Raw genomic sequence first — 21,603 nt, 5'->3', positions numbered from 1 at the left:
GTGTATGGTGTAAATGGCCAGTTTCAAATCTTCTTTAATAAAGCATGATGTTCATTCTGTAAATTATGGTCCATTAAAAATAAAATGGATAACACTACATGCCATCATTCACATCCATTCATACACTGATGACAGGGGCTACCATGCAAGGTGCCACCTGCCCATCAGGACTAGCAAACCATTCACACCCATTTTTACAGGCACAGTCTACGGCAGAAAATCAGGGTTAAGTGTGCCCAACGACACATCGACATGGACTAGCGGAGCCGGGGATCAATCCTCTGATTGAAGAACGACCCGCTCAATCACTGAGCCTCAATCACCACAAAGGCGTTGTCCGGTCTGGGAGTTGACCGTGTTTTCGTCTTACAGCTTTTGCAGTGTGTTTACAAGTCATGAAAGCTCTTAGTTTGGTAGCCTAAAAATGACTTGTTGAGTTAAGGTTGTACTTAGCTCCACCCTCTTTCTTATGGCAAATATAGGTTGGTGACGGACAAAAAACAGAATGGTGATTGCCAAAAGCCCCACGGTGACTACATCCACTTCTTTTACACAGTCTGTGAAACATAGGGGACAAAAACAGAGGAGTACATATCAATAAGCCTAATGTGTCTTCCTCCTCTGTGCTATAGTGCTCCTTTAAAATCACATCAATGAGCTGCAGTTGGTGACATGGTCCTTCATGACCATGAACACACATTGTAGTTTATTTTTAAGAATACTCACTTGAGCATCAAATGTGGATTGATACGCCACTTGAAATAATTGATCAAAATTACAGTGACCAGCTGTATAAGTGTAATACTTAATAGAAGTATGACTGATTGAGCTGACTGCCATAGACAGGAGGTCAGACTGTATTGAGAGATGGACGAACACGTTGTTGGTTTTGGATAATGAATAAGACCTAGATAACTCTCCAGTGACCACTGGCGGTATTGCAACCAGCAATCCCCCTGTGGCCCAAAAATGAAGTAATGGATTTCCACGTGTTTATGAACATGAACGCATTGTGGTGCTCATCCTCCCATTCATGACTTTCTTACACCAAGACAGGTCACATATGTGGTGTGCTAAATGAACATTGGTGCTATGAGAGCTGAAAGACACTCAACACAAGAAATTATGTGAACGCAATATGTGTTGTTTTTAAAATTTATTTATGAAAAAATATATTTCTTCATTCTGACTGAGACAACAGGCACATTAACATAGACATATATACAATTCTCTTTCATAAATACACAATTATTTACAAAAGGCAAAATTAAATAGGAAAACTATCTTCTGGAGGATATTTACACATTGCATTGTTTTCTTAAATTAACGAAGATAGTACAAGACACGACTACACATATTTTTGGTATCATATGGAATTTAAAAAAAAGGAATTAAAAAACAACTCTCTTTGGTGCCCTTCACTGTTGTACAAGTTTCTTTCCTAGCCAATTTAAATACAACACACTGATCTGTGACTGACAGGTCAAGCCTTGGCAAAGCAACGGTACTGTTTCCCTGTTTGCTTGTTGTCCATGAAGGGAGAAAAGGCAAGTTTTTGTTTTTGTTGCTTTTTGATTCATAGAAAAATAAACTTTGAAAATGTACTATAATGGAAACAACACAAGCATTTATCACAGGAAGACAACGGTGATTTGTAAGATGAATCCAGCTTGGCTGGAAATTCATCCAAGCCTTGCTTTATACCTTGTCAAAGGTAGATTATCATGAGGTGAACATGTAGCCAACAGCTGGTTGTTGACAAAGGTACAAAGTCTCCTAGATTAGGCCAAAACATTATTTAGATTTGGATTAGAATCAGGGATATGAATAGTATATATAATAGGTATAAAATACATCACCAGTTGAAAGGACTCCAGTGGACTTGAATGAGGTTTTCTGGGCTCATAAAGACCCAGTTCGGGTCCAGTTTTCCATAAGAAGAGGCACTTCAGAGTTTGTTTCTATTTTACAGGCCACCATGTGATTCTCCAACGAAAAATATAGTCAAATGGACGGAGCGAAGACGCGTTCAGTTTTCCGACAGAGAATGTTCAGGTTGTTTGGCGCCGAATAAACAATCCGTCTCCCGCTCCTGTCAGCAGGTACGCTGACGATTGATTGACACATCGCCCACGTCCTGTGAGATTCTACGGGGAACGGTGGTGAGAGCACAGCTAAGGCACCGTCTTTTCCAATTGGTGGACAGTTACAATTCTTTTAGTCCTCTCAATCCCATTGGATTGGAAAGAAGAGTCAGATATACGGACAGAATTATTATATTAAGATTTGAAATATAAAAAAAGATAAATAGTGCAAATGACGCCGGATATTCGCTTTTCTTCTTTTTCTTTTCTCCTTTGTTGTTCTTTCATTCTTAACAGATTAATTGTGATCCGAATATTGTCAATATTGAAGCAGAAAATAATGAAAAAACAAGTCTCTTCGTCTAGTTTCTTTCTGTTGAGCAGCAGAAATAAATATTAAATAAGTGTGTCGAATAGATCCTCTGGGTGAAAACTTTTCAAGCCTTCAGCGTAAAATCTCCCCCGGCGGTCTGAAACCTGGAGGTTAGACCTGAGAACAGGACAGAGTCACAGCAGTTAGTCAGCAATACGACAAACCTTCTTCTGGGTCCAATTAAAAAATACAAATAAAAACGTGCTATCGTATACAAAAGAGGATGATACATATGGTATAAAAGTAACTTCCTACAAACAGTTGAACATATAATCTTTTCCCAGTATTGGAGCCACATATGACTTTAAATGAAGCTGCTGAAACACTTGATCACAAAGAAATGGAAGATTTTGAAAGATGTCATGTTTTAGTTTTTTTAACAAACTGATCATTTTATTTATTTTTATTTCTTCTTAAACACTAATAATTTTTTATTTGGATTATTGTTTTGTATTTGCATCTATTACTTAAAATGTCGAGAAATCCCATGTACTATTCCAACTCAATGCATATCTGGAGGTTAAGCAACATGAGACAGTTTCATTATCTAAAGTGATAAAACTGAAATGTTGGCTTGATCATTAACAGTGTCAACAAACTGATTTATTGCTGTACGTCTGCTTGCAGTGCACAATAACACAAGTCTGTTATTGTCTGATCTGACCATTGTCTACATTTATATAGATTTAAATATTACATTTAAACATAAAACGTTTGATAAGACACCTTGTGCTGATAGAAATTTAATTAAATTGTTTTCTTTAAGATTCTTATTTTTATGGTGAATATTTATTGTACTTTTTGAATCAGTTTTGTTTGTAGAACATCTGGTACTTTTTGACAAACTTTCCTCAGTTGCCCTTTTTATCCATTCAAAGTGGGATAAAAAGGGCCAAACCAGAAGTGCGATGAGTCTCCTGTGGACCAAATGTGAAATACATAAATACACCCTGCATATTTGTGCTTGTGAATGTGTCTTTACCTCAGTAGCAAACACACACTGCTCCATCTGCTCTGGGATGATGAACACCGGGTGATACAGGCCGTCCTTTGAAAAACTGAGAGGAGGAACGATGATGGACGAGTCACACTTCTTACTGTTCGAGAGGAAGAGAGAGGGGGTTGGTACAGCTGCAAGAAACCACGACTCAAACAGAAATACTTTGGGAGGGAGTTATGATCAGATAACAGACAAACATGCTGCGACTTGTCTTTACAGAACAGACGGGATTTCAGAGAAGGAAATATAAAAAAAAGACGAAAACAGGAACAGACACACAGAGCCATGAAAACCATCGTCAGGTTCTTACGGGTCAAACTTGTTCCTGACCAGGCGCTGCTCGTCTCTCGCCAGGTTACAGTCTGCAATTTTGTTTTTAAAGATGGCCATGTGGTCACCACCGTTCTCCACCAGCGCTGCATCCTTATTGGACACTTTAAGTTGTCCCCCCGGGATGAGGAAGGCCTCCTTCTCTCTCAGGCTACACAGCGGCGCCCCTGGCAGGCTCCCACTGTAGGGTCCACCCCCACCAATCACCGCGCTGCGGTTGTTCACTGTCTCCAGATCGTTCTTCACCGATGCGGTAATGCCTGTTAGCGCCCTGCCCCAACGGAGTTGGCGCAGAATGTGGATGGCGGCGAAAACCAGCAGGGTCAGCGTCACCAGGCTGAGGGCCACGGCGGCAATCAGAGCCGAGGGGACGTTGCCATTCACCGGCGGCTTTGTGGTCGGCCTGCTGACGGAGTACTCGCAGCGTGCGCCCATGAAGCCCGGTGGGCACTGGCACACGGGGCCGGTGAAGTGGGTGTAGCATGCGCCGCCGTTGTCGCAGGGGAACTGGTGGCAGGGGCTGGTGCGTACGGAGCAGTCCTTGCTGGTGAAGCCAAGCGTGCACGTGCAGGTGAAGTCATTGATGCCGTCGACGCAGGTGCCCGCGTTGCGGCAGGGGCCGCCGACGCAGTCGTCGACGTTGGTCTCGCAGCGAGGGCCGGTGAAGCCGGCCTGACAGCGGCACATCACGCGCTTCCCGAGGTCCAAACACTGAGCGCCTGCAGGGGGACGGACACAGGAAGGCTTTTAGTGAAAACACAGCTGGAAGACGGGAGGCCATTGACTGCCTGGTGGACAGGCACAGTATGGTAAGAGGGACGGGTCTGATTACATGATAAAAAGATGTACAGTTTATGTTTTACTTTATTATAGATCTGGTTCAGGAGAATCAAATCAAAGCAATAAATCAGTAAATACAATGGAAACGAGCCAATATCCACCAAATGAATTAAAATGTAGGAGAGAACGGGGTTGATAAAAAAAGACATGTTTTGTTGTTACTGTTGAGTATCTTGACCAGTAAGTATCTCAAAGGAATAGTAAGGAAGAAACATGTTAGGGAGTCATGGTCGTTGTTAGCTTGTGGTGAAATATTCTGTGGGTTGTAGGATTGGGGAATATTGCCTTTTCAATCAATATTAATTCAGTGCTTATCAGTGTGGACAACCTTATTACAGTGACACAGAACTGTTAACGGGAGAATCATGTGCACATCAGCTAAATTAAATCTGGTGTTTACTGGCAGTAGCAAGTACACTGGAAAAAAAGGAGGACCAAGAATGGTTCCCTTGGGGAATACAAGAGCGTCTCTGCCAGCTGGAACAGACTCAATACAGACTTTATGTGACTACATGTTTCTATTTGAAAATACCAAAGTCATGTGCGGATCACATTTTGGATGCCCATCACATCGGATTTTCCTGATCCGATGTGAGGTCCTGGGTCAGGGATGTCGTATGTGTACAGATTGTAAAGCCCTCTGAGGCAAATTTGTAATTTGTGATATTGGGCTATACAAAATAAACTGAATTGAATTGAAAACTAAATTGAAGGGAAGAGTTACAGTAAGTAATGTTGGATTAAACAAACTAATTATTTTTCCTTTGGTGTTTTTACAAGAGGTTAATTAACACATTGAATAATTCACACTTGTAACACTTTACAAAGAAGAGAAGGAGTTCATAACATATAGTGTTGTCTCCATCTGGACACAACACTATGACAACATTTCCTCACAACATATGACGCTCATCAGAAGAGCAATGTGTGGGTGATTAGAAACATTCTGAGGGGATGGTTCCCACCGTAAAATAGGGTTTACTGTAAAAGAGTTGTGAATTAAGACTAGGATGTACTGACTCTTTCTTCATTGTTGCGATTACTTTGTTAATAAAACCTTGCAAACAACCACCATCTGTTTAGCATGTAGTGAAGGAGAAGAGGAAAGGAAAGAACCTAAAGACAGTCCTCCTGCAGCGAATGTTTAAATGGGACCTGAAGGGTCGAATGAGGGCAACACTACAGGCTAAACACTGTTGGAACCAACTCAGCCCCATATTTGGTTGCTCTTTGCAGCTGATGTGTTGCACTGCAACACAAAAAACAACCACTCAACAGTTATGAGCGTCTTTCTTTCGCCGTCGGGCTCATTGAGAGCCAGGAATGATAGCAGATCAAAGATAAGCAGTTTCCAGACGCTAATGAGGACCTGAGGGACGACTGAATGCTGAACTGGGACCTGCAGAGATTACAACTGGAAGGTAATTGTAGCATTAGGTAATAATATTTTATTTTGTGAAGCCAGTTCTGTATGTGGAGCCGTCTGATGCTGATCATCTGTCGTGTTGACCCGACTGGATGAACAGGTTGCTCAACAAAGTCTGAGAATCCTTCTTTCTTTACTAAAACTTCACGTCATAGTTTGTTTTTTTGAAGTCCTGTGAGAAGCAGGCATCTCCTCATAATATCTATAAGCTTTAATACCAGCGTTTTTGCTCCTTTTAAAATCTTGTTGACTCGAACTCCTTTACAGTTAGCTTTTGGACGTTTTCCAAACCATTTCAATTTCACAATGCTGTGAACATCAACCTGCAGAGACTCGCAGCTTGTTGCTGATAGCTAATCCGTCACAATAAACCCTTTTTTATTTATTTTTTGTCAAAACAACAAAATCCTTCAGATTGATCTGAATTTGGATCTGCACTGTACTTTTCATGAGCTGGGGAAAAAATCCGACATCCGAGACTACAAGGAGCGTTTTGTTGTCAATAAACTAAAGCCACTACAACTATGCACCCTGGATGATTTGGTTTATTGTGCTGTCTTTCACTTTTCACCAGCGACAAACACCCGTATGCACATTCTAAACCGATGGACACCGGGGGAAAAAGTGAAAGTAATGGCTGTTGGGAAGAAAGGAAGTGAAGCTTAAAGAGGAAGGAATGTTTTGGGAAATGTTCAGTGGGCGACGTAAAGAGAGTGTTAATCGCGGTAAATGAGTTAGACATGCATGCACAGGGTACACATACAGTGTGCATGCCACAGTGAGGTGCAAGGGATCTTGTAAAACCCTTTTGGCACACAACTGGAGCAGGCATTTCAAGATTTAGAGTCAGCCTGACGCTGACTGCTGTATCAGGCTGAAGAAAAGCGCTGCCAGCGCTGGCTTCCTGCCAGAGAGTGCAACCAGGTAAAGAGAGAGAGAGTTGAGAGGTCTGACAGTCTCCAGGGCTACTGTGAAAAACAAGCTTGTCTACGACGGCCACAATGAGGACGAACATGTTTGGGTTGTCAGACAGAAGAATATAAGACATAGACAAGAGGCTCCTTCGTGACAATCAAAGTGTTTATCTGCCCTCAGATATTAATATTCCCCTGCCACACACACACACACACACACACACACACACACACACACACACACACACAATCAAAACATCATGAGTCTTCATATAATCACTTATTGAAACAAGTATCTTAACAATTGAATCAGGACTGAATTAGACCAGGCCCCGTTCCTCGTACGTGGTTCAACTAAGTCGATGAAATGTCCTATTATCCAGCTTAAATTAACCCGATGATCTCGGTTTCTCAAATGTTGATCCGCGCTTAAACAATCTGGTTAATTGATTAAACCATGGTTTTCTAACAGCACTTTGGCAATTAAACTCAAAGGAAGAGCCCCTTTTTTCTCCGCTGACGAACAGGAGATGATCATGAACGCATATGAGGAATTCCAGTTCATAATCATGGCAAAATCTAACACCGCCACTGCTGCGAGGGCTAGACAAGAAACAAAATATCGTGGACAAGTTAAATGCGTAATGCTGCGTTCACACCAAAAGCGTTGCAATTTTTTCGCGCGAGTAGATTCCATGCGAATGTGTTGAGCATATTTGTATATATGGGTAGCAAAGCCATGTTAAATAGCCGTCACATGAGAACGTGTGTGCCTGCGTGCACTTGGATGCTGTTGTGCGCATGCGCAGAATAAATTGTGAATTCCCAGACCAACGAGACGATGGTTGTCTGTTGTTTTTCTCCCGTGAATGCTAGCTACTAGGAGCTACTAGCTAACCAATTTGGTGACTGCAAAACGATAGACTGCTGCAGGAATGTCTAACGCTACAGGTTATGGGCCCAGTCAATCAAGCCAAAGGTGGTTCAGACTTTTATTCGACGGTGATGAGAAAAGTTACGAGCTCTGGGAAACAAGGTTCCTCGCGCACATGGAGTTACGGCGCCTCAGAGAAGTTATCTCGGAAGACCCGGAGATAGCTGAGGGTGACGAAGCAGCTCTCGCGGAAGACGAGGAAAAGAACGGTGAGGCATATGCAGAACTAGTGCAATGTCTAGACAACAAGAGCTTGTCATTGGTAATGAGGGACGCGAAACGTGATGGAAGAAAAGCACTGAATATTCTCCGCGAGCACTATGCGGGAAAAGACAAACCCCGCATTGTGAGTTTGTATTGTGAACTTTCCTCGCTCCATAAGGCTAGCAATGAAACGGTCACAGACTATATTATTCGAGCAGAGGCTATATTTACGTCATTAAGAAGAGCAGAAGAGCATATTAGTGATGGGCTTCAGATGGCTATGGTAGTAAAAGGACTACCTGACTCATACAAGCCATTCATCGTGTACATCACTCAGACAAGTGACACTGTAACGTTCGGCGAGTTTAAAACAAAACTGCGAAGTTACGAGAGTACTGAAAAATATGGGAAGAGTGACGTGAATGTTGAAGAAGACAACGTGATGAAGACTAGCGGGGCAACGTGGCGACGAGGAAGAGGAAGAGGAAAGAAAATGGACCTGGCTGATGTCGAGTGTTACACGTGCGGTAAAAAGGGACACATGGCCAGGGCATGTCCTGACGGTTACCAGGTGAGAAGAGAGGAACAAAAATGGGACACACCACACCGAGGAAGGGGACGCAGCAGAGGACGTGGCCGTGACCATGTGAAGAAAGCTGATGGAGAGACAGAGGCAGAGCATACATCTTTCTGTTTCAGGCTGAGTGACTGTCCTACACAAAGAAGAAACAAGAAGGGTCTCATGGTCGACTGCGGCGCCACAACACACATGATCAACGACGCCACAAAGTTCAAAACAGTTGACAAGAGCTTCAGACCCGAGGACCACATGATCGAGCTCGCTGACGGATCCAAGGTGAGCGGGATGGCGAAGATGAGGGGAGACGCCGAAGTCTACTTGCTGGACAGCGAGGGACGACAGGTGAAAACGAGGCTCAAGCAAGCACTCTACATCCCATCGTTTCCACAAAACATCTTTTCAGTCAAAGCAGCGACAGCCAACGGAGCTGAGGTCCGCTTCAAGGACGGTAATGACTTGCTGGTCCACAAGGATGGTACCATATTCAAAATGGATGTGTATGGTAGGCTGTATTACCTTAGCACTGCAGAGGATGAAAATGTTGATGAAGTGTATGGTTGTCATGACATTCAAACGTGGCATAAGATACTTGGTCATTGTAATTTTGATGATGTTGCAAAATTAGAAAAGGTGGTTGAAGTGATGTCTATAAAAGGGAAACATGACAAGTCCAACCAAAACTGTGAAATATGCACACAGGGTAAATTTACACAAAACAGAAACAGACAGGCAGACGCTAAAGCTACAACCGTACTAGAGCTAGTACACACAGACCTATGCGGTCCTATAGAACCCGCAGATAAGGATGGATACAGGTATGCAATAGCATTTACTGATGATTACAGTGGGATAATTTTTCCATACTTTATTAAAGCAAAGAGTGACACGACAAAAGCTACAGAAAGATTCATAGCAGATGTAGCTCCATATGGAAAGATAAAGTGCATACGGTCTGATAACGGCACGGAGTTTACCGGGCAGGAGTTCCAGTCTTTACTGAGGAGTAACTTGATAAGGCATGAGAAGAGTGCACCCTACTCACCTCATCAGAATGGAACTGCCGAAAGAGGTTGGATAACCTTATTCGAGATGTCTCGATGCATGCTATTGGAGAGTAACCTCCCAAAGCAATTATGGACATATGCTGTACAGACAGCAGCTCAAATCCGCAACAGGTGCTACAGTAAGCGGCTAGAGCAGACACCTTACCGTGTTTTCACAGGAAAAACACCTAACCTATCCAACATGAATATATTTGGCTCTGAATGCTACGTATATCAGCAGGATAAGAAAAAGCTGGATTCTAGATGCAAAAAGGGGATCCTTGTAGGCTATGACAAATATAGTCCAGCATATAACGTGTAATATCCCGAGACAGGAAAAGTCCTAAAACATAGGCTGGTGAAATTCCTCACCAAAGGTAGCGCAGATAGACAGACTCAGACAGATTGTGACATGGGGGGAGACATTGAGTGTTATGGAGATACACCATCAAAGATAGTCAACCAGGGTCAGGGACAGCCTGAAGAGGCTGCTGAGGCAGGTCCGACCCAGACAGATAGTACTCAGGGAGAAGAGCGAGAAAAGAGATACCCTATGAGACAGAGAAAGGCTCCAGAATACTTAAAAGAGTACCAGTGTAAAGCTGAGTGTAATAATGACGAATGTGAAAATGTAGATTATTTCTACAGAGTGGCTTGTGATGTACCTAAAACACTTAAAGAGGCAATGGACTCTAAGAAGTCAAAAATGTGGGCTGACGCGATGAAAGAGGAAATGAACTCTTTGACAGAGAATAATACTTTCACTCTGACCTCACTGCCAAGAGGCAAACAAGCAGTGGGAGGTCGCTGGGTATATGCAGTGAAAGAGAGCCCAGATGGATCTGAGACTTGTAAAGCCAGATATGTCGCAAAGGGGTATAGTCAAGTTAAAGGGATTGATTATAAAGAGACTTTTTCACCGACAGCCAACATGACCTCTGTACGAGCATTAATGCAGGTGGCTGTACAGGAGGATCTTACCCTACACCAAATGGATGTAAAGACTGCTTATCTCCATGCTCCAATAGACTGTGAGGTATACATGGAGCAACCGGAAGGTTTTGAGATCAAGCCAAAAACAGGGGAACACTTAGTGTGTAAACTCAACAAGTCATTGTATGGTTTAAAACAGTCCGGGCGTAACTGGAACATGTTACTGCATGAGCACCTTACAGAGAATGGTTTTGTGCAAAATGATGCTGATCATTGTGTCTACAGCAGAAAATCTGAGAACGAGAAAGTGATTTTGTTAGTATGGGTAGATGACTTAATCATAGCAGCGAGTAACAACACCTTACTCAGTGATGTAAAAGAAATATTGAAGAGAAGGTTTAAGATGAAAGATATGGGTCCACTTAAACACTTCCTGGGTATCGATTTCAGACAGAGTGAGGGAGAGATCAAAATGACACAAAAGAGACACATAGAGAAGATATTAACGAAGTTTGGAATGTCCGAATGCAAACCAAGATCCACCCCATGTGAACAAAAGCTAAACTTTGACAGTGAGGGTGAAGTTATTGATTCAACAGGATATAGAGAGATAGTAGGTAGCTTGATATACATTATGACATGTACCAGACCTGACCTGAGCTGGGTTGTGAGTAAACTATCTCAATACCTAGCAGAACCAAAGCAACAGCATTGGGCTACAGCAAAACACATACTGAGGTACTTAAAGGGTACTATAGATCAATAACTACACTACCAGAAATGTGAGGAAAGCATACTACAACTGGAGGGATATAGTGATGCTGATTGGGCAGCCGATAGGGATGATAGGAGGAGCACAAGTGGATACTGTTTCAGCTTAACTGAAAATGGTCCAGTTATATCGTGGAAGAGTAGGAAGCAGCCAACGGTGGCATTATCCACCTGTGAAGCTGAGTATATGGCACTAGCAGCCACTATTCAAGAGAGTATGTACCTTGTACAACTACTTAGAGGGATAGATGGTAGTAACCAGCATCTACCAGTCAAGATATATGAGGACAATCAGGGGGCGATAGCTTTATCTAAGAACCCAGTATGCAGACAGAGAAGCAAACACATAGATATAAAGTATCACTTTGTACGGTCTGCACACGCTGAAGGGAAAGTATCTATAGAATACTGTCCTACTGAAAACATGGCAGCTGATGTCCTTACCAAGCCAGTGACAAGGGCTAAGTTTGAGAGTTTCAAGGGGTATTTGTTTGGAGAGTAATGTGAACTGACAGATGTGAATGTTTTTGAAGTCTTTAGAACACTGCCAGTATGCAACATGTTTTATTTTGGAGTTATGTATTTTTGGTTTCTATTTACCACTATAGAGAGCTATACACATGTCTTTGAGTGGGAGTGTTGAGCATATTTGTATATTATGGGTAGCAAAGCCATGTTAAATAGCCTATGCAGTAACGTCCCATGAGAACGTGTGTGCCAGCGTGCACTTGGATGCTGTTGTGCGCATGCGCAGAATAAACTGTGTGAATTCCCAGACCAACAAGACAATGGTTGTCTGTTGTTTTTCTCCCGTGAATGCTAGCTACTAGGAGCTACTAGCTAACCAATTTGGTGACTGCAAAACGATAGACTGCTGCAGGAATGTCTAACGCTACAGAATGGATGCGTATAAAGCAAAGCGAAAAATTCGCCTGACACTGAGTTGCGAAAGCCAATCAGCCGTGAGACGCTCAGCCTGTCATCACTGACGTTGTGTCAGTGATGACATTGGTGAATCAAACTGGCTGCTGCTACTCTGGTAGGGCTGGAAGCGGCCGTTATGCAGACGTAGTCGGTGAAATTCACCGAGCTGTGTGCGCCTACTGTGTTCAGTTCAGTTCAGTTCAGTTTATTTTGTATAGCCCAATATCACAAATTACAAATTTGCCTCAGAGGGCTTTACAATCTGTACACATACGACATCCACTGTGTGCACCTACGGGTGATGTTATGAACGTTTGTGGGATTTCAACAACAATACGCGTCATTCGCTTCATTAGAGCTGGAGAGGGGGCGTGGCTTATCTCCGTGGCTTTACTATGTGGAAACAGTTATCATTTCCGCCATCCACAATGGAAGCAATAACCACTATTTCTGCTTTATACTTGTTGTGGAAATCCGACAAACATCAAACACCTCGTGTTTGGGTTCATAACATTAATATCATATATGTGTATATATATATATATATATATATATATATATATATATAGAGAGAGAGAGAGAGAGAGAGAGAGAGAGAGATATACATTCTGGATGACTCGATAAAAATCTGCTTTATTTGCATCCATTCTCGTCTGTGCATTGACTTTGCATGGAATCTACTCCCAACGCTTTTGGTGTGAACGAAGCATAAGTGTTGGGAAAATGTATCGGCTCTTCTGTGTATGGGCGGATAAGTATGTATGTATGTATGTATGTATATATGTATGTGTGTATGTATTATTCACAATCAAAATTCAATCAATTGAAGCAGTGAAAATAAATTGTGTGTGATTCTCTCTATTCTTATCATGAGTCCACCTTAATCATGTTCTACAATAATGATATGCTATGGTGTTCTAATAACACTGTGATATGGTAATGAATTGAACAGCTTGTCAGTGTCATATCCTTCATATTTTAGCAAACAAAAAGAGGGCTGATATGGTCAAGAAGACTAAAGATTTTACTCCTGCTGAGGAGCTGGCACTCCAGCACAATAGGGCATAATGATAAGTTCCGTAATGAATAGTGATAGGAATGCATTTTCATTAAATGGTGAAATATTGAATAACTCAATTACCTGCAATTGCATAAAAGCCCTCTTTGATTGCATTTACTCGGACATGGCATATAAGTTTCTTAACGCTGTTGATGATGTTCTGCATCACAGAGACTGTACAACAATGTACAACAATGTACCACAAGGCTCTGCATACCGTCTGTGAGACAGTCAATGCTCGGCTGGGCGTGTGGTGTTCAATGTATGGCTCGAGAAGGTCTGTAAATAAATGATTTCTTGTGGGCAGAATCGATAGCGCTCTTATAGGAAGTCATGACGTGATAACGGATCTTGACGATCTGGAAGAACTCTCTTCCTATGAAACGTTAATCTAACTAATATCGCTCCTTCATCAATGGGATCTCTGAGGAAGGGAGCTGCAAGCTTATGCTTCAAACTTACATTAGCCTGTGCTGGAGCAGGTTCAAGTTTATGGATGTGTTGCTGTGGTGATTTTGACAAACTTGCTTCATGGAACCGAAAAGCCTGATTTATCTTTTATCTTTATCTAACTCAGTTAGCGAGGTATGAGGAACGGGGCCCTGGCCACTTAAGTTCCAAATTTAGCCAAGTATTAAAAGTCTATGTCCACAAGCTAATAATTTGGGTCATGTCCCTTTTATGAATGTCCAGTAATCTTTGTCAGCTAAAAAATGAACAGTTCAGTTACGTCTAGCCCCTCCATACAAATCGGGCAACACAGAAACATGAAATAGTGCACCAACAGAAACTCCTCCTGAACTAAGTCATGCATCATATCCCAGCATGCTCACTGGCGATGCTTGTGTTTGTGTCCAGGATGCTTGAGCCAATTTTGCGTTCTCAAAAACGTTTATGAACAAATACATTGCCGTTTCTGTACATTTTAGACTCACACAAACGAATGAAGGACAAAAACATGCATGTAAAACCTGCCATAAAAAACTACTAAAAAGCCTGTTTGGCCAACAACGGATGTTACTTTATGTGCATAGTATATTAATGGAAGCCCCGCTGTTTTGGAGATAATCAGAGGAGCACAGCGTTTTCCCACTGACACAAAGGTCATTGACTTCAACAAATTATTTCACATGCATCTGCTCCAACTTACTTGTTATTAATCATGATCCTTTTATATTATTATGATCAGTCCGGTTATTAAATGATATGCCTGTTAGCACTGACCTACAGTAAGAAATGTGCACAGAAAGTGCCCTTAACACAAAATATAAACAGCACTGAATCTTAAAACAAACTGCTGGAGTAATCAATTTTGATGATTAATTTGTAAGGAAGTCTGAGGGAATCATAAGATAACAGGAAGGAAATGTATTTCAAACATGAGACCATTTCACAGACCCACTTTCTTAAAGTAGATGTGCTTTCATTCTAACTATGTTCCTGTATTATCATTTGTTTTTGCTGTGGTCAGTTGAACAGTTCAATGAACATTTTGTAATTGTTTCAGTTTGTGAGTACTGAACCTGCTCTTATACTAATATAAACTATTTTTTCATATTTTTGACCTAGGCACTGAGTTTGTATGAAGAGTTCTCACTGAGACAGAGTTGAAGGTACCTTCAGCCTGTGTCTACTGCCCCTGGGGTGTTCACCAGGGCTTGGGTCACTGATGATGCAAGCCTCTGATGAGGCTCATTTAGGATCAAATAAGGAACTTATTGCAAACTTGAAAATCAAACAGTATACACAATCTTTAGGATGCATCAATATCTGGAGCTGCTTCACGAGGATCAGAGGAGAAACTGAAAGTTGTTGAATGTCTATATATATTTGTATTAACTATATCCCTCCTAAAAGAAGACAGACTGGATTTGGGGATTTTGGTGCAGCAAAGGTTCATACCGTGAGCGCAGGGGTTGCTGCTGCATCTATCGATCCTCTTCTCACAGTTGGAGCCCGTGTATCCGGCTGGGCAGCGGCAGCTGTACCCGCCTGCCACGTTCTCGACGCAGGTTCCTCCATTAAAACACGGCCCGTCTGCGCATGTCATGGCGCTGATCTCGCAGTTCTTCCCGTAGAAGCCCTGAGGGCACTCGCACGAATAATCGTTCTCCAAATCCTGGTGGAAAGACGGGGAAGAGAAAACAAGGTGAGGAGGTGAAGAGTTCTCTGCTCTCTTGTATTGTGCTTTTATATAGTCTCCTAATGCTTCTGTCTTTGTCAGGTGGTTGTTAAACGGTACATGACGAATACTTGAAGAAAGACAATCTGGACATTTTGAATGCTGAGTGAATAAAACCTTTGAGCTCAGTGAAGATGGGTGTAAATCTACAGCTTCATCAGATCCGGTGAGTCGACTTACTTTGCAGCTGCCACCATTCTTGCAGGGATTGCTGTCGCACTCGTTGGTCTCGATCTCACAGTTCTTGCCAGTGAAGCCGGGCCTGCAGGTGCAGGTATAGCTGCCCTGGCCGGTGTTGGTGCACGAAGCGGCGTTCTGGCACGGCTTGTGGTTGGTGCAGTAGTTCAGGTCTGGGGTTGAGACACAGGACGAGAGTAACGGAAGTGTTTGGTAAATGAACCAACTTAAGGAAAGAAAGGAAACCCCTTTCTGTAAACATGAGACATACATGTCTTCACATGGCTTTAAATTCATTTTCTTGTAAGTTATCAAGACATTTAGGAAGATAAACATGACCAAGGCTTCTTCTGTAGTCTACATACTCCCCTTTAAATTCTGGCAGGTGGTCAAACAGCAGATCATTATGGCAAACAATTATGAGAAAGCTATAATATATACTATAATATAATATCATGGACGGTATTTTGTCGATATACGATTTATTTGCAGGGAAAGGAGGGAGTTTGGTGCAGGTTTGGTCAAATACACATTCATTATCAAGAGTTGGTGTTTAGGGAATGAAACCTGATTTGATTTTGAGGATTCTAAATATCAAAACCAGATAGGAAGATAAAATTGGGTGGAAGTGACAAATACATGCTGCTCTGTAGCAGCAAGGTGACCACTACTAAAGCTTTTCACCCAAATACTCAGAAACCACATTTTGCAAGGTGGTCCCAAACCTCTGAAACTCAATATCTGAATATACAAAGTCCAGCGTATATGGACATAAATGGATGTTTTCAACATCTGAAAAAGGATCTCAGTTTGCTGGTCCAGACGTCCAGCGCCAAACATCCTACTGCCCTCAACACCATCATAACATCTGAACTCTTGACAGAAACATCTAAATTGACATAAACATAAACATAAATATATATCTTACATAATACATATCTTTCTGTCTCCTGCTCCCATCTACAGTTTATTTTAAAGAAGAGTTGGATTTGTGGTAGTTTGTGGCTATTTTTAAATCTCTGCGGTTTCACAAATTCAAGATAGTTTTGAGATAGATTAACACATATTCAAGTGTGCATCTGTTGCTGTAGAACATAACTGATGCCAATCGGGAAATATCTATTCAGAATTACAATATGGGTATGGCTAAGGATTTGTTGGCATTTTAATTAAACTTTTGAGGTTAAAAAGGTTCTAGCATGACACTGATGTTTGTTGATGATCAAGTGAAAGAAAAAGGAGCAGATCGTGTTGGTTTTGGGAAGCTCTTTTTTCTTTTTTTGCTCATATGCAGACGATAAACAGCTTTATATAAGTAAAACCTGCAGACACAGTATGGTTATAGAATCTAGAAATGTGTAATGTATTTTATGTTTAAAACGAACATTAAAACAACTTTTTTATTCTGTGAACTATCTTAATTAAACTGCACAGTGTATTTTACCTGCACACACTTCGGCAACTTACTTTTACCCTGTTTATTCTTGCAGTTCCTTAATTTCTCTGCCAAATATAATTAATGTTTTAATTATTGTAATTGCCATCTGGGAATAACAATAAGTAATGCGATAAACATAAACAGAATGGAAGAAAAAGGATTAACAGATGTTTGAAAATGGTAATGTAAATTTGGAGGGGAGTTATAAGAATGTCTAACAAAGCTTTCCCGCACAGCTCTTACTTCTCCGTCCACAAGTTCATCAACATTAGCAGGCAAAACTTACATAACTGACAACCAATATCGGTGAAAACATAATGAGAAATTATTTCGTAGAAATAAAGAGAAAATGGACCAAGAAGACATTGTAAAAACAGATGGTTTGATTTTGAAAATAGTCAAAAAAGATGTAAAACATACAACCTTAAAACATGCAAGAAAAACTATATATTTGTTTTTGTAAACCCTTTTAGTGATTAGCATTTGAATATTAACAAATTAATGTTATCTGCAACTGTTAGTCAACCAAAGCAAAAGACCAGACAACATCTGGAGTCTAATATTTATGTATATATATAAATATATACATGGCTAGTTAACAGGTGAGCTGACAGCAGTTGCAGGTCAGAGGTTACATGTGGGCTTTAGTGGCGGCTAAACAACACGTAGTCCTTATCTGTGTGTTTCAAACCTCTTGCTTGACAACTAAATGCTATAATGCTTTTGTGTGTGTGTGTGTGTTTTGGGCCGAGCCGGTGGAGGAACCAGATACCCACCTTGGTCACAGTACAGGCCTCCCCATCCCTCCTGGCAGTTGCATTGCCACGGCTGCTGGCAGGTCCCGTGGAGGCAGCCGGGGTGTCGGGCGCACTCGTCGCACCGCTCGCCCTGCCAGCCCTGCCGGCACACACACTCCCCGGGAGACTCGCAGAAGCCGTGCTCCTCACTGCACCCTGCTGCACAGATGGCTGATGGGAGGAGAGGAGAGGGAACGCAGGGAGGGAGGCCAGTCAAAGGAAGAGAGGGAAAGGGAGAAAGGGTGAGGAAACCAGAGAGAATATTACTATGAGAGCATGTGTGTCTCATGTTCTTCGTTCGAATCACAAAACAACCCCCCCACCCCTCTCAGGGCCTCTCACACACACTCACACACACACACACACACACACACACACACACACACACACACACACACACCCCTTCAAGGGCTTGTTAAGTACTGAACGAAGCAGCTGGCCCACACAACAAAAGCAACACATGCCGTCTCTTTTCACGCAAGGCAGCGCACATTAAGCTCCAGCACGTGTCCCGGTTAAAACGTGCAGACCGGGGGCCGAGCGGGGCCGGACTGTTGAGCTAAAAACAAAAGGAGCAGACCCCAGAGCCAACACACACACACACACATACTGAGTCTCTAAAATCTTTTTTGTCCTCCACAGCCACCAGGAGAAGCAATGGCGTTGACAACTGCTTGACTTAACAATTTCAAGGTCATTGAACAAAAAAAATTAAGCGCCAAGGGTCCCATTCTTTACCCTAACCCCACCCCCTCCCTCCCAATCTGAAGAAACGTTCTAATAAAAAAAGGAGAGGGAGAAGAGTAGGAACATGGGTCACTATGTTAAAAAAAAAGAAAGACACTTTATAAACACTTTACAGACAATGTTGGGGTTCTCTTGAAGAGACGCTGAACTCAGCCTGTAACTGATGCGGTTGGCTGTTCCAACTTTTCATTCATTTACAAATTTAAAAGAAGCTTCACTGTTGAAACCTTTCTTAAAACTTGATGTACAAACATCACAACTTCCTTTGAAGTAACATTAAAAAAAATATATCGAAGAGATAGCAGATTAAAAAAAAATTCTCAGCATCATAAAGGTGGTGCCTTTAAGGACCATTCGGTTGATTCTAGTTCATTCCTTTCGTCTCATACTGGAATGGGATGTGAGAGCTTGTGGTTTGGTTTTAAGTGAGCGGTGGAAGGTCAGTATGAACACCTACGGTCAGAGCAGTACTCGTCCCTCCAGCCCTCCAAGCAGCGCCGGTCCCCGCTGGCGTCGCAGGTGTAGTGGCCGAAGGTGTCGTTGCGGGGCCGGCAGTACGAGGAGCAGGCCTCGCCGTGGTAGTGCTCGTTGCACACCACGTGGTAGGAGTAGTGCAGCTCGCTCTGGTTGCCAAAGTGCACGTCCTGGGACCAGTCCTCGCTGACGGTCAGTCTGCGGCGGGTCGCCAGCCGGGTCATGAGGTTGTTCTGGTTTTCTGGATGAGCGGGGGAGGGAAGAGACGGAGGGAGGGTTATAGTGTGTGTCGGATTACTGAGGACTAAAAGAAACAACCTGAAGACAAGTTAAGACATTTCAAATGATACACACTCTCTCTCATATCCCATCATCTTCCTGTGGGGAGTAGATGTTTGTCTGGAATGATCTTACAGGGACTTGATAGCACTTTGCTCTCTGCCATGTGATAGGCCAACAAGGACTTCAAGTGTTCTGCCAGTTTACAATAGTTACAGATGTTTAGCATCTACTGTGTTTGAAGATCAAATACAAACAAAGGGTTTATAGTTATAGTTATAGTCAAGCCTGGACTCCTGCATTAACTGCAGTTGTTCAACTTTCTCTCTATTGGCTGCTCTGCGAGTGTTTTCAGTGGGAAACAACGTCGCCCTGTGGTGAAGCAGCAGCAGTAGTTACCTGTAGACTCGAGGCCCGAAGACTCCGCGTTCCAGGCTTCAATGATCAGAGAGAAAGTGCCCTGAATGGGTTGGAGAGGATCGATTAATGGCGAGGTCCATCACGGAATCGACCATTGCACATGTTTAACCCTGCAGTTCATCCAATCTGTTGCTTTTGTAAATGTCATTTCGTTCGTCTAAATGTTTCATTTTGAAAGTGAAAGAAATACACAAGACACTGGAAACGTTAATGGCGACGAAAGATTTAAAGAAAGTAGAGAGTTAAATATAGCTGTGTTGGATGAAGAATGCTGTGACGCACACGCAGACTACTCGAGAGACCTTTGAAGACAACCCGTGGGATTTGTGTCACCTACCGGCCACTTGAAGTGGAACGGCACCCTGATGGGCGCGCTCGCGGAGATGGATTTGGAGTCTGCGCCGAAGATCTCCGTAAGCGCGGTGCCGTACGTGCACGGCGGCTCCGGGTTGATAACGTCCTGTGAGTGCTTGAGGCACACGCGGAAAAACACCTGGCAGTCCCGGGACTGGTAGCGGCAGACGCTATGGGCGCTGGTGAAGGAGTCGATCTTCAGCTCGAAGACCCCGGAGGAGAAGACCTGATGAGGGGCGAGAGAAGGTTCAGATACAGATGATGATTTTTTAAATAAAACGAGCAAACGCTTGGAAAACGTTAACTTGTAAAGTCGTGTTTCATTCCCGCAGACTTCTACGTGTGACTTCAGACTGTCTGCGTCATTTACCAGCTGCATATCCACGAATATGTGGCATTACAATTGAAGTAAACCAGGTCCGGCACCAATGAGGTCCAACTGCAGAAGTTGCTAGGCGCGCTGCGCGTATTAACGCTCGTCTCCAAACCTGCCTGCATCCCCCGCAGTGGCTCTCCAAGCTGGGAAGAACACTAGTGGAATTCCTGCGAGTGTGCTGTCAGTGCTACTCACCGTCTGCACCGACGCCACCAGCAGGACACACGACAGGAACGGCCGCTTCATGGCGCGTGGAGCTCCGCAGGTCCACGGTGTGGCGGTTGGCAAAAGCGTTAAATCCAAACGAGTCCGAGGGAATACAACAACAACAACAACAACAACAACAACAAAACAGTCAAAGCGCTCCGGGGAATAAAAAAAAAAAGGAAAGGTTCAAAGTGAGAGTGGTAACCAGTGTGTTGGATGGAGAGAGAAAGAGAGAGAGATAGAGAGAGAGAGAAAGAGAGAAAGAAAATTAAAAGATGTGGAGAAGAGATCCGCTTTGCTGCTGAACTCTGGACTGTGCCAGCTGCGGTTCCACCTCCTCTTTATACCGAGTAAAACAGGAGGAGGAGGGGGAGAGGGGGGGGGGGGCAGGAGGAGGGGGCCGTACTGCAAAAAATATCCACCTGAAGAGCAAGTCCTCATCTGCTGCTGACTGGAGTCGCTTCATTCAAAGCGAAACTTTCCCTGTTCCCTCCCGTCAATCAGTGCAACGACCGGAACTTCCTGTCCAACGGGCGGAGTGACACCACTGTGACTGTACTACTGTACTATTGCACTACTGTACTACTGTACTACAATGTCACTGTACGTCTGTAGTACTCTACTATAGTGTCACTGTACTCCTGTACTCCTATACGTGTGTACTCCTATACTTGTGTACTCGTATACTCATGTACTCCTGTGCTTCTATACTTGTGTACTTGTGTACTCCTGTTCT

At 42.9% G+C, this 21,603-nt stretch overlaps 1 protein-coding gene across 1 annotated transcript; it reads right to left on the bottom strand.

Moving 5' to 3' along the window:
- Positions 1–1,143: 1,143 nt before the first annotated feature.
- On the bottom strand, positions 1,144–21,222 carry dlc (deltaC). The gene is made up of 10 exons (XM_034528754.1): positions 20,856–21,222; positions 20,268–20,510; positions 19,910–19,970; positions 19,215–19,472; positions 17,990–18,181; positions 15,779–15,948; positions 15,319–15,535; positions 3,768–4,506; positions 3,440–3,554; positions 1,144–2,574 (listed from the first exon to the last, which is right to left on the bottom strand). The coding sequence occupies exons 1-10, from the start codon at positions 20,904–20,906 to the stop codon at positions 2,569–2,571; spliced, it is 2,052 nt and encodes a 683-aa protein (XP_034384645.1). The 5' UTR covers positions 20,907–21,222; the 3' UTR covers positions 1,144–2,568.
- Positions 21,223–21,603: the final 381 nt, after the last annotated feature.

This window comes from Cyclopterus lumpus, chromosome 25, assembly GCF_009769545.1.
Source record: "Cyclopterus lumpus isolate fCycLum1 chromosome 25, fCycLum1.pri, whole genome shotgun sequence".
In the NCBI taxonomy this organism is placed as follows: Eukaryota; Metazoa; Chordata; class Actinopteri; order Perciformes; family Cyclopteridae; genus Cyclopterus; species Cyclopterus lumpus.
The sequence above is the reverse complement of the archived record's forward strand: the minus strand, read 5'-3'. Positions and strand labels throughout refer to the sequence as shown.

Bases quoted from the DNA above. Each gene is read 5' to 3' on its own strand.
- dlc (XM_034528754.1), bottom strand. From the start codon at position 20,906: ATGAAGCGGCCGTTCCTGTCGTGTGTCCTGCTGGTGGCGTCGGTGCAG. The intron at 20,511-20,855 runs GTGAGTAGCACT...GCCCCTCATCAG, and splicing joins TGGTGGCGTCGGTGCAGACG to GTCTTCTCCTCCGGGGTCTT. The intron at 19,971-20,267 runs GTAGGTGACACA...CAACCCATTCAG, and splicing joins CGTTCCACTTCAAGTGGCCG to GGCACTTTCTCTCTGATCAT.